This window comes from Pagrus pagrus (assembly GCF_965226575.1).
Source record: "Pagrus pagrus genome assembly, chromosome: 21".
Lineage (NCBI taxonomy): Eukaryota > Metazoa > Chordata > Actinopteri > Spariformes > Sparidae > Pagrus > Pagrus pagrus.
In genome coordinates this window covers 7,833,779-7,847,494 of record NC_140208.1, presented here as the reverse complement: position 1 = coordinate 7,847,494, position 13,716 = coordinate 7,833,779, and the positions used below count along the sequence as shown (strand labels likewise).

General features: G+C 44.0%; 1 protein-coding gene across 2 annotated transcripts; it reads right to left on the bottom strand.

Moving 5' to 3' along the window:
- Nucleotides 1-386: 386 nt before the first annotated feature.
- sncgb (synuclein, gamma b (breast cancer-specific protein 1)) lies at nt 387-12,337 on the bottom strand. 2 transcript variants are annotated; one of them, XM_084343316.1, is made up of 6 exons: nt 11,919-12,337; nt 8,360-8,401; nt 6,618-6,745; nt 5,752-5,769; nt 4,163-4,204; nt 387-2,808 (listed from the first exon to the last, which is right to left on the bottom strand). In XM_084343316.1, exons 1-6 carry the CDS (start codon nt 12,037-12,039, stop codon nt 2,800-2,802), a joined length of 360 nt encoding a protein of 119 aa, XP_084199442.1. In that variant the 5' UTR covers nt 12,040-12,337; the 3' UTR covers nt 387-2,799. The 2 variants fall into 2 exon arrangements, with proteins under 2 accessions (XP_084199442.1, XP_084199443.1); XM_084343317.1 differs by lacking the exon at nt 5,752-5,769 and having other exon boundaries at nt 11,919-12,334.
- Between the last annotated feature and the right edge of the window lie 1,379 nt (nt 12,338-13,716).

The following is a 13,716-nucleotide window of genomic DNA, read 5'->3' as shown; positions in this document are numbered from 1 at the left end:
TTGATTCACGCTTTGAAAATCACAAAAGTGGCGTTCATCAGTGATGAGATTATCTTGCTGAACAAAATGTGTGAGTATCATAAAGTTGTGTGAGATTATTTTGGGCGATTTTTCCAAAATCCAATTCAAAAATCTCACAGGCTTTATGTCGAGGGAACAAAAGTGATGCTAACTTCTGGGTTAGCCTACAGAAATATGTCATCGCTACACCACTACCTCAAAGTCTTACTTTTGTATAGTACTTGAGTAAATGTACTTGGTTATATTCCACCGCTGCCCACAGCTCATTGCAGCCCCTCTGTGGGTTTCTCTGGCACTGACTCATTGATAAAAATGTTCTTATTGTTCTCCCACCGTTCCACGTCTTCAAAGAAACCTCGACACAGTTTCTGGATTTCAACAAAACCTTTTTAATTTCACCGGTACTGTTTATAAAATCAGCGAGTCTGCTTTGATGCCAACTTAAACATGGTGTGCGGTTCGTGTTTGTGTACTTGAGGTGGGATTTGTGATCATGTCTTGTTGTGTGTGTGTGTGTGTGTGTGTGTGTGTGTGTTAGTACAAGTGTGGTGTAATGTGTGTGTGTGTGTGTGTGTGTGAATGTCAGATTGCTTGATAAGGCAACATGCAGTCATCAGTTTCCATTGGCCTCAAAGTAAAAACACACAAACCTGCTCCATACGCACACATACACACACACACACACACACACTCACACTCACACACACACACACACAATTTGCTGGCTGAACCGGTTCTATGTTAACACACACATATATATACACACACACATACAGTGCATACAGACACAAACACTGAAGCCGGGCAGATGAGCGGTGGAAGGGGGCATCACACTGACGGAGAGGAGAGGCGGATCCTCTGATTGGATGAGACAGCTGATGGGCGGGAGCTTCGGGACAGCCAGGGTTCAGACGAGTTAGTGAGAAATAAAAACTACTCTAACGAACAACTACATATCCCAGAATTCAAGCTGTACACAAAACTACACACAAAACCCAAGCCCTCCTCTCTCAGCGAATGTTTTTCATCACAGAAGTCTGAATAACTTGCTCCTGATGGCATGCAAACCAGTTTCACAAAGACTAAAAAGCAACTACACGATAACAAGAGGTGATCATTATCAGCTGCTCATTTTTCCTCCTTGAATAGAGCTGTATTTTTCCCCCGTTTCCCCCTTTAATTTCCTCTGAAGTAGCTTTAAATTTGATCTGATATATATTCTGTGTCAGCTTGTTTGTACCGCTCGTTGAGGAGAAATCTTCATGCCCATAAAAAAATAATGGTTTAAAATTTTATGCACATTTCCGCCTGTCATCATTTATTGTAACAGACTCGCTTAACAAAGACGTTACAGTAGGCCAACAGTGGTCATTTAACATGAGACAGAGTAGTTTTACTCTTCTTGGTGCCAGTTTGAAGTAACGTTTCCTATGTGGATCAAATCTGATTATCAGTTCTTGAGTGTTAAACTCGCCAATATCTTTGTGCTTATTTTAGGCACAACTATTTAAAGGGGCTCTAAGTTACGATTTCTAGAAATGTATATGTTTTAATCTTTTTTTTTTTTTTTTGGCCACACGTGAGCGGATTGTAACGCGACGTGAAAAATGAGACCATCCCCGTCTCTCTCGGCTGCCTATACAAGCCTGTGGACGGTTTGTTTACGCTGTTTAAAGCCCGTTCTCGAGCGCTTCGTCTTGGCGCCTCTCTCCGCTCCGCTACCGGACAGCAACGGTAGCTAACGTTAGTCTAGAAATGGGGTCCGCTGAGGTAAACAAACGACGGCTTCCAGCATAACGCAGAATCCACGGAGCCCCTTTAACGTTCGGGAGAGGCTTCTGAATTTTCCTGCAAAAAAAAAAATGAGCACGGTGTATTGCTTCCTGGTTAACGACGCTGTAATATAACCCTGTTTTCTAAATGTCGAGGCGAAACACACGCTAAGCCACACGAAGCTACACGGGACAGTCGCTACTCTACGGTTACAACACGAGACGAGTCATTCTACACATCTGTTCATGCAGTCTATTGTAGCTACCTAACTACTGCACACACAACAGAATGATATCTGTCCTCGATGCACGAGTCCCCTTGCACAAGCCTCTGGAGATTTATTTTATACGCCAGCAGCTACACATGCACGCACACACACTTATGTATAAGCTATCACAGGCACACAGACAGCAGATCACACACCCTCTCATACCCTGCCTCAGTTATTGTTATTGTTGTGGACTGCAGAGGCTTGACACACCCAATATTGACATGTTTGCCCGGTGTGTGCGTCCGTGCTGGCATTGACTGTATGTACTGTATGTGTGCGTTCCATGCATGTGTCGAATGAAGGTGTATCTCTGTTTTGTTTGTGTGTACGTGTACGTGTGTGTGTGTGTGTGTGTTTGCGTGTGAGGTTTCCCTATAGGTTGGTAGGCGTGAGTGGGGAGAAGGATCGGTAACAACACCAGGGTTCATATCAGGACGACACTAACACACACGGGTGAGGCGAGGGTAAGACGGGCAGTGGAGGAAAAGCTACAGGCTGCAGACAGTCAGAGGGGAGGAGGAGGGGTGAGGACAGGTGGCTGCTTGGGGGAGGAGGAGTGAAGAGGCAGAGGGGGGAGGTAAGGGCTGAGGTGCGGCATCCGGAAGAGTCTGTTTTAGTTGATTTTGGTTCTGTAAAGTCACAAAAAAATATGTTGAACATCTGGAGTCTGGTACAGCGAGGCGAGGGGAGCGAGGGGCCGCCGGAGAGCACGGGAGGGGAGGTCCTGAAGACGACTAATACCCCTGGAAGGAAGGAAAGAAGGAAACAAAGATAGAAACACCAGTCAGTGGTGGAAAGTAACCGAGTACATTTACTCAAGTATTGTGCTCGAAGGGAAATCGGCCCTTTAGATCGCCTCGGCTGCAACGTAATCCTTTGGGGCAACTGCGACCGACAAAGTTACATCCACTCAAAGTGCTTGTTTTTGCCAATCACAGGCTGAGGTTGTTTTCCCAAGACAACATTACGGAAACGATTCCCACAGAAAGAAACCTTTATGTCAAGTAGTTACCAAAAAGGTCTCGTTCTGAAATCTCGAAAGCTGAGTTGTTGCAGGAAGGCAACGGTGGAAACGTGAGTCGTGGCTGAATGTTTAAAGGGGCTCTTCTCCTTGAACCAGACTTGTGTTTCTTGTTACCAAAAAGGATCTTATTATTTAACAAAAAGGTCTCTCTGTAGGAATCATCTCCAAAATTGTGCGTCAGTCACTAACAACATCCGCAGCCTAAGGGGAGGTTACTTTGACGGTCGCAGTTGCCCCAAAGGATTTCATTGCAGCAGTATCTACTCAGATCTACTGGACTGATATAAAACTTTTGCTTAGTATGAATCATTTACACACCAAAACATGTACATATTGGGCCCAGGTTTAAAAATACAGGAATTCCCCTCTAAGTACGATTTCGGGATACTTTACTTTCCATTTTATGCTTCTTTATACTTCTACTCTGTGGCTGAAGTAATCCGACCATTTAGAGTAGAAATAGTACTTTAAAAATACTAATTACAAGTGAAAGTGTGCATTCAAAACCTTAATCAAGTTAAAGTATGTAAGTATCATCAGTAAAATGTTTTTGTATTAATATAACTGCTGCGTTAATGTAAATGTTGTATGAGATCTTTAAGGCTGAGCTCATTTTAACTACTTTATATACTGTTGGCTAGTTTAACCTACAGCGAGTGAGATCAGCACGTGTTTGTAGCGTCACTCTCCTGTCAGAACCACCAATCTCTGTTGACCCGATGCAACAGTAAAAGGCTTCTTACACACTAGAGCATCAGTATTAATGTCACATATAGTAAAATATGGGGCCATTTTGTGCAGAATGAACTACTGTTTTTGACACTTGAAGAATATTTTCACGATAATTCTTCTGTACTTTAACTTGAGTCGGATTCAAAATGCTTTTACGTTGAGGTTTTTGGTGAAACCTCTGCATAGCTTCTGGGTGTGCTTTGGCAACCAAGGGTTAAGTGGAAAAATACAAATTGGCAGCAAACTGTACAACAAACTCAAAAGTGAAAGCACTCCTCACAACAATGGTCCCTTTCAGAAAGTTAAGGCGTTACCCAGCACACTGGAACCTGTTTACTCACCTCTCCTCCTTCTCCACCCTGTTCCATTCCTCCATATTCTCCCTGTCAGAAGAAACGAGAAGAATAAGTCAGACTCAAAATAAATAAAAACAGGTGGAGCAGGTTCGTCTGAGAGGATGAAAGGATGAAGTGATGGCAGGGTGGAGGGCCTCAAGCACCAATCTCCTTCTAGCTTTCGCTTTCCTCCAGCTCTGATATAACAAAGCAGTTACGACTACAGAGACCATGCTGTTGGGTCGAGTGGACTCTTGTTATCATGCTTCAGATGCTCCCCGGGGGTCTGTTAGTTAGATTGAAGCGCTACAGCATGTTAAGAGGCTCCAGGTGCATGCCATGAATATATTAACTGCCTTATCTGGCGTGCTGGAGATGTGGCTGAGAGCTTGAATGTCACTTAACGCTACACGGAGGAGCTACATGGTTAGAAATGGAGAGTTTTTAGTATCATTAACCTAAACCACACAAATGAGTGAGCGTCTGAGAGGTCGGGGGGAAAAAGGAGGAACTGTGAATTGCTGTTATCCAGTAAGTTTGATCCAATGGAAGCTTTTATTGTTTGCTCCCAAACGCTGCAGGGATTCAGCCCAACGTTTCAGCAAACCACAGATATGTTCACATTCGTACGTGCAGTAGGCCACGTACCACATCGACATTTTTAGACTGTCAAATCAGGAGGTGGAGAAGGTGGTGGCCGAGTTTTGCAGGCGAGGAAGCTGCCAAGCCAGTGACCACAGTTCAAGACTGCGTTTCAACATTCAAACCACTGGATATTTTTAAGGTGACCTCCTCGGACAATTTCTAGCCGTTTCTATTTTCCAAACACTAACCAAGTGTTACTGTGCCTAAACCTTATCACATCGTAAGTGCAGCGCTGTCACGACGTTTAATAGAAAACTGAACCTCAAGAAATGTAAAGTTGTGTTGAACACTTCACTTTACATGTCTGGAAATTTCATAGTAAGTAGGTGGTACTTACAACACAACATATTTTAAATTTTCTTTGAAATTACCCCCAAATTACCACAATAACACGATGACATTTATGGAAAATTACCTCTATATTTTTTGATAATGATATTCTATTAAGCTGCACCAAATCACTTGCCTGCTGGCCTGCTGAGGGGGAGTTAGACAGAAACTAGTTGGAAATGAAGTTGCAAGTTGTAATTATTCTGGTAATTTCAAAAAGATTTAAATGTTGGTTGGTAATTACCAGCTTTTCTGGACTTGTAACGTATCAGTGGTTTGCAGAAACGTACATTTATCGTGCTGATTGGGTTGAGGAAATTGTTTTTAATTTGGGAAGCATCACATCAGCTTCTCTTTCCTTTCTTCCCCTCCTGACACTCACTTACTGGACTACTAGGTAACACGCACTGAGATGCCAGTTCATTAGGTACACTTGTGCCATTTAATGTAATCCAATACGGCTGGTTCTGCAGGAAAAGTCACCTTTACTGCAGGTTTATTGGATTAGATCATGCAGGCGTAGCTAATAAACAGATACATTTAGTGCACGTAGCATGCAGAGTAATCATCTCTGCCTCTCCCCAAATATCTCCCCACACACTGCTCTGTCCAATAGGCACCTCGTATACAGGCTCCTCCTATCAGGAAAACACAGATGAGACACAAACAACGTAAACAACAAAAGTCGAGAACAACAGCAACACGGAACAACACACGAGACAGAAGCTTTGCCACAAGACAGACGTGCAGGAAAGACAGAAAAGTTAGATGTGAGGCCGTCTGACGTCTGACAAGAGAGTTCAAAACATTAGAGCGGATGAAGCCACCGCTGTCACAAATTACATATTTGAGGCCACATGTTTAATATCTTTACAATGTAGCTGTACAGTACATTTGAGCTTTACTGCAAATACATGATGTTTCTCCATGTTGGTCCTTGTAGTGCTGAAATGACTGATGAATCAGCCAATTAGCTTACTGAAGATGTATCTTTGTCATCAGTCATTAATAAGAAATTGCGTGCTAGAAATGTCGAACTAGGACAAATTTGAGGGATCTGTATCAAGATTGTTTATTTATTTTATGTTTTTGTTTTTAAAAAATGACAAAAATCATCATTGAACTCTTTAAAACTATCAATAATCATAATATCCTACACATTAAAGTCACCTATCAGGTAGAAATGTTAAATATTTCCTGGTTTTCTCTGTTTTAAATGATTGTAAACTGAATATATATTTGGGTTTTGGACTGCTGCGTCCTATAATAAGATCCACATTGTAAATATTTTATAGATTATCTGGATTGAATTGTTCAATAATAAAAAACAATAGATAGATTAATTGAGGGGATTAATCACAATTTGATCGTGTCTTTGAGTTTGAAGCTGAAGTGCGACTGCGGCTCTCTGTTGTGTTTAATAAATGAAGAGGGCTCCATCTTGTGGCAGCTGTCTGTGTAACCCATGGTTACCATGATAACTGACCTGGTTCATCAATCCGGTCGACGCGGCGACGTTCTCGACCCCCTCCACGCCTGCCTGTGATACTTCGTTGGCCCCGGCAACCACTTGGTCCCCGACGATGTTGGTCTGGTCCACGGTCCTGTTGGCCACTGAGACCCAGAGTGAGGACAGTTAGTGACAGCGAGGCCGTTTCCATGGAGTCAAGAGTTGAAAGCTGATTTCCTGCCACTCTAAAATGTTTTAAATTTGTATTTTTACAATAAAACGTGCAGTGTTTTACATTGGTCTGTTTTCTTTCTTTAGTTACCTTTCCTTGTTTCAGTGTATGTAATATCCAAATGACCATAAACATTGCCTTGTTGTATTTATATCAGTGACATTGGGGGACATTTTGAGCATACTTAAATGTTTGTGAGGGTGTTTACCAAGGTGTGAGTGGCACATGTGCAATCTGCCATCTTGGATAGCTAGATACGGCAACACGACTTGGACAAACCACATGCAGAACTACAGTAAAGGCAGAAATTTGCTAGAAATAGATATTTTGGATGGTGGTGTGTGGTTATAACGAAGCTCTGAAGGGCAAATGAAGGATTTTTTTCTGAGTCTGAGTTTTCTCTCCTGCGTTTATGACTTGAGAGCTGGTGGGGGAAAAATGTTTAGCCAGGATAATGTTTCGAAGTCCCTTAAAAAAATGTTTCTGTGAAAACATTTGAAATTTTTTTTTTCTTTCCAGAAAATTTTTGTTCTCCTCAAAATTATTTTGTTTTTTCACTCTGTTTTGCACGTTAAAAAAAGCTTTTTAACAGCAGCTTTTACTGCAGTTCTGGTGATGATTATTTTTTAACACTCAATATATATTCTACTTAGTCTATGTGTGAAACTTACACAGGTACACTCAAAGTTTAACACTGACAAAACACACACCACAAATCTTCTGCCCTGTTTGTGACCTCGACACTCCGAACGTCAGTCGACTGGCCGTTAAATTTCAGATATAGCTCATTTTGTGGCCTCGCTAGCCTTGCAGTGGGGACATTTCCGGATGGTTTCATAGACAATCTGCTGTTGTGCAGTTAAAAAATGTTGGGTGGCTGGCAAAACATATATTTGATAAATCAACCAGTTAAATTTCACCCTTTACGTTTGAAAACACTTCTGACAAAAGAATAAATCTTGCATTTTTATGCAGCTCAGTTTTCCAGCGCTTCTTCCTCTTGGCCTCATTTTGGTGCATTAAGCCGTAACGTGCTCATTACTGCCCCCCTGAGGCCAGATGGTGAAAAAAAACACCTCCTGGTCCTTGATCATTGGTGAGAACTGTAGTGGGTGTTTTCCCCCTGACGGCCTGAAGGGGCAGCGATGAGCCAATTCCTCACACTCAAATACAGACTTGGTTTTTATTCGTTGGTGAAAGTGTTAATTGATTTTCATCGTAATAAATTAGTTTTTTCCGTGACATGACATGAGTTGTCTCTTGTCGTTAACAAAACTGACCAAAATATTTGCAAAAAATTTAAAATTGCACGAAAACTCTTGTTTTTAAAACAGAATTTTTCAGTCTGACAAGAGAAAAGACGCCAAGGATGAAGACTAACTGGCTTTTTTGGCAAATACGTCGGTCTGATTAACAGCCACCGCTCCTGCACCGACTAGGACAGTCCTGAACGAGGCTGCTGATTGCTACTTGACTTGGACGGTGGTTTCACTATGGACATACACCTGAGAGATCAAGGAAATACATCTGACTGCTGGATTCTTACCTGTGTTTACTGATGACACAACACCCTCCTTTGTCTTACTGCCTGAGGATCAAACAGAGATTATAATCAAATCAATGTACATAACCAGTGTACATAACACATTTCACAACTCCTTCTTTTGAAGCTTTAGTTGAAGAATGTTGTTGCATTATTTCACATTTTTCTTGATTTATTTTGTATTTTGCAAAGTATTTATGTTTTGTCTCTTAACTTCAGGATGTGAGCCTGAAACTTTCATTATTCTCACTCATCAATAAATCAATCGGTGGCCCTCACACCTGACTGACGATTGAATACATTTAAAGGGCTATTTCAACTCAGTGTGACTGATGTGTTTCCCTGCTTCTTTAAAGGAACAGTTCACCTAAAAGGGAAAATTCAGTCACGATCTTCTCACGGCCATGCCGATGGACAGTCAGGTGAAGTTTCACAGCAAAACAGCGTTGCAGAATAACTGAATTTAAATTTCTGGATGAGCTGTTCCTTTAAAGGGAATTTTGCCCTTTTTTTTTCTCTGCTTCGATTGATAAATTGCCATCATCTTTCTCTTCCAGCCTTGAGATATTACTGCAAAGCTCAGCTGTGTTTTCGGCTGCAAGTATTCTTTCGTTGGAAAGCATCTCATGAACCGCAGCTCTCTGTATCTCCCCCTCTGCTCACCAGCACTTTGCTCATTATAGTATGATCCCAAGCAGATTAAATTGTGGTTATATAATCTGCCAGAGCGGCGGGCGGATAGGACGAGAGGAATATCTGCGGAAAGAGATGAAAGGGAACAACGGGGAGGAAGGTAGAGACTCGGGAAAGGAAAAGCTGGAGTAAATCTGCAGAACAACACGAGCTCGTGCAACGCCGACTCGTCCTGCTCTCCTCACACAGATGCAGATGCTGCCATCCACCCATCCTCTTCCTTCCTCCTGCATCTCTCCATCTCTCTGCACGCTCCCCGTGCTACATGAGCCACGTGCCTGAGTACTGAGCAATACTGCAGTACAGCCCGACACACACTCACACACACCCACACACACACACACACACACACACACACACACACACACACACTGCAATGACACAGCTTCTTTCTCCCAGTCGACAGGGGGAGCCCCTCAAGTGTCACTGTGAATATGTGAGCCTGTCTGTCACCGTCACACGGGACAAACTGTATCCATGGAGGTGTCTTCTTCTCCTCCTCCTCCTGGTGAACCTTCACGACTTCCCTCTGGACGTAAATTATTAAACAAGGCTTGGCCAGAAGCAGATGCAATTCCACGCGAGGCACAGGACACCAATTTTTCATGATAATCCAAACAATAAATTGATAATCCCGATTGGAAAGCTCGCCTCGATAAATGAAGATTGCAGGGATTAGAGTGTGTGAACGCTTTCCCCTATTATGAAATAATGTATTAAACGTGCTAAAATATGGCTTTAGTCTGTTCTTTTGTGGTGGATTTGTGCTTTAGCAGGTCCTGATCAGATGAAAGCTCAGACGTGCCCCTCATTTAATGAACAATCCTATCAGTGGGGAGGATTTGCAGCAGTGTAGAAGACATAATGTATGCACTGAGGCATCCACAAGCACATGCATGCACCGCACACACACTTGTATGTTGCCATGATGAAACAAGCTACATAGATTATAATTTGAAGGACCTTTTTTATATCTAAAGCTCACAAAGCCTTTCCTGGAAAACTGACTAAAGCAATATTTTATAATCGGTGCAGAAAATCAGTGCTGAGAAGCTTTTTCTCGCTTTTTCTGCAACAAAAAAATCACATTTCTGTGATTCTCAATCACCCAGGGAATAAAATACCCATAAAATAATAGTTTTTGTTGAGTTTCTCTTTGCATTTTCTTATTTTCTGTCCAGGTTCGGCCTCTATGTGAACGTGCACATCTCGACATTGTGTACCCACGTCCACATGCTGACGTATGCACTCTGCTGCAGGCAGATACAGTGTTTTATCGGAGCCATCGACTCGCCTCACTTCAGCGATCACACCCCCCTCTTCTGTTCCTCCCCCCTGTGATCTGGGCGTCCACTTTCTTTCTCATCCTCTCACCTTTCCCTCCTCTACCTGAACCTCCACCCTCCACCTCCATCATCCCTCCATCGCTACATGTCAACTCTCTCTTTCCCGTCCCTCCATCTGTTCGTGCAGGAGCCACGAGACCAGAAGCTCAAAGCTCTTTTCTGACATAACACCCCTCCCCTCCTCTCTCTCTCTCTCTCTCTCCCTCTGTTTTCTCTCCCTGCCTCTCCCCCCCGTGCATCCCTCCATCTTTGGATGGGTGGTGTTGGAGGGGGGAGGAAGGAGGTTAGTCATCACAGCAGCAGCACACACTGGCAGGCAAATCCTGCTGCTGCAACGCCACACATCAACACAAGGATGGGGTGTGGAGGGTGGAGTGGGGGGGTTTTGATGGGAGAGCAAATTGCTGCAGTGCTCAAGTGATCCTTGCCCGGTGCACCTCACCTCCCTCCCTCCTTCCCTCCCTCCCTCCTTCTCCCCCCTCCTCTCAGCAGTGACACAGACTCTCTCACGCACATCGGTGCAGACTCTCCATCCGTATCCATCGTCGTCGTTAAAGATTTGTGAGCTACTGTGTGACGGTGCCGAGGAAGGGACGGACTGCAGATGACGACAGACTTCCACTCCGCTAACTCCTCACCCGCCCTCCTACCACCGACTTTTACATCCTCCCCTCCCCTCCCCTCCCCTCCCCTCTCTTCTCAGGCGGCCTAAAAGCCTGGCACTCGGGGTAACCTTGAGATGTGACGCATTAGCTGCTTGGGCTAATATCAAAGTGCTTGAAAACTACAGCACGACCGCGAGGCAGCTTTAAGAAGGATTACACTTGTGCTATTTAAAACGATCAGTCCTCATGTGATTGCATCTTTAATTGTGAATTATATGTTTGATGTCTGTGCACACACACACACACACACCTCGAAAACTGAATGGCAGCCTGTTAAATGTGGGTCAAATCTATTCTCTGATTAATTATTTACAGTGACTTAATAAAGGCAGATTAATGAAGCCTCTGGGGGACTTTATCGCTGCGTTCAGTCCATCGCCAGACGTCTGTCCGCAAAACCATTAAATGTGAATAAAACAAGACAGGTGGAGGCGTTGCAGCCGCCACGAGATCCTGCAGAACCCACTGTTCTTCATCTCGTCTCCTCTTCCTCTTTTATTCTTTCTTCCCCAGTCCTCCACCAGCTCCTGTCCTGCCTCCCAGTTCCAACTTTCTCCACCTCCATCTCTCCATCTAACCTCCCCTCCTCGCTCCATCTATCAGCCCCCCACCCTCTGCCCTGCACCATTCCTGCAGCAGTATCCCACCAGTGCTCCCTCCTTTCTTCCTCCTCCTCCTCCTCCTCCTCCTCTTCCTCCTCCCTCGGTCCCTGTCACTTCACACAAGTGTCCCAGACATGGACACCCATGGGACCCCACCTCAGACACATGATGCATCCACCTTAAAAAAAAAACGAGTGCATCCCCCCCTCTACAGACGTACCTGTTTTTGCCTCCACAGACAAGATGTGTTACGTACCTACATACATCACCCCTTCCTTGGTTTTGGCTGCCGCCTCCTCCATGCCGGCTTTGGTCTTCTCTGCGGCGGCCACCACCCCCTCCTTGGCCATGGAGAACCCCTTCATCAGTACATCCATTTTGGGCGACGAGACGGCTGGGCTCCCCTGCTCCAAACGGGCCTGGCTGACTGGCTTGGCTGGCTTGGCTTGGCTGGCTGGCTGGTGCTTACAGTGAGCGTGCAGAAGAGATGATGTGAGATGTCAGAGTGTGTGTGTCTGCGTGAGTATGAGTGTGTGTGCTCGTGTGTGAGTCTGTGTGAGTGTGTGCCGGTGGCTCCTCCTCCCTTTGGTGCTACAACAGAGGACTGAGAGGACCGCACAGCAGGGCTACAGCACGCAGACTGAGAGGAAGAAGGGGGAGGAAGCAGCCGGTATGCACGAGATGTAGAGAGGAGGAGGAGGAGGAGGAGGAGGAGGAGGAGAGACGACCGGATGCTGCAGCATTTTTAAGTCATGCTGCAACCACTCCTCCACCCGTCATCCATCCATCCATCCATCCATCCATCCATCCTCTCTCCTCCGGCTCGCTGTTTGCATATTTTGATTGACACGTTGCCGTGGACACACCTTTTCTAGACGCCGAGGCTTGTGAGCACTGTTACATAACCCTCCCGGCAGAGCACCAGCACGAGAAGCATCATATGCCTTGTGAGATTATGTCACTTAATCTGTAAATCTATAATATGATTTTCTGATTTTTGAGCGTTTGAGTGTCACTTTAAGGAAGCAGCTGTTTATTTATGTCAGTATTTTTTAGATATTTTATGCCGGGAAAGCGTCACTGAACTGAATTTAACTGATTTTAAGAGAGAAAAAGATAATTTTTTTGTATTGAGAGGAGAGAAAATGCTTTGTCATCTCCACCTGGATGAGTCACAACTGCCCCTCCCTCTTCCTCTTCCCCCTCCTCCTCCTCCTCCTCCTCCTCTTCCCCATCGTCCCATTTCTCCCAGACATGCAGACTCAGCACCACAGCGATTCTGGCCACAGTTTTGATAAGACAACACCCCCCCCATTTTTTATTTATTTTGTTTAACCAAAAATGAGAGAGGGAAATAATCGCCAACACTGATAGAAAATAAAAACGCTGCAACTCTGCTTATATTTGGTACATTGTCCATAAACCTGATGAAACAAAGAGGAGATATAAGTGATATATTTGGGATGCTGCTGGAGCAGAGAGGAGGACATCATGTCTTTTCAGTGTGGCTGCACAGACTGCCACTGCCCTCTGCTGGCATCAACACATATTGCATCATGACACAGCACAAGTATTGATTACCGGTGCTTCTCTTTAAGGGACTGATCAAGCATTTTAGCACAGAAAACGTATGAAACCCACAAACACAAACAGTCATACATTCTGTTGTGTTGCTTAATTTCGGGTGAAATTACAGTTTAAATTGTTGCTCCTCTTTTATAGCATCACTTGTAGATTTTTGGGGGGCAAGTCTTTTATCTTAGCTCAGTCTAGGAGGACATTTTGTGCTTTTGGGGTATTACAGAAACAACTGTATTCAAGTAAATATTAAATCTTATCTCAGGGTAGTATGTTAGCTATTACAGAACTGTCCTAACTGATAATATCCTAAAGTAAGATGGCGTACACCCTGTCCTAAATTCAAAATAACTGCTACTATAATACTGGAGATACTATCGATGTCAGCCTGTTGGAGAGGCTAACATTAATTTTAGCCTGTTTTAGAGCTAAAATCTATGTCAGCCTGTTAGAGAAGCTAACAGCCAACTAAACAC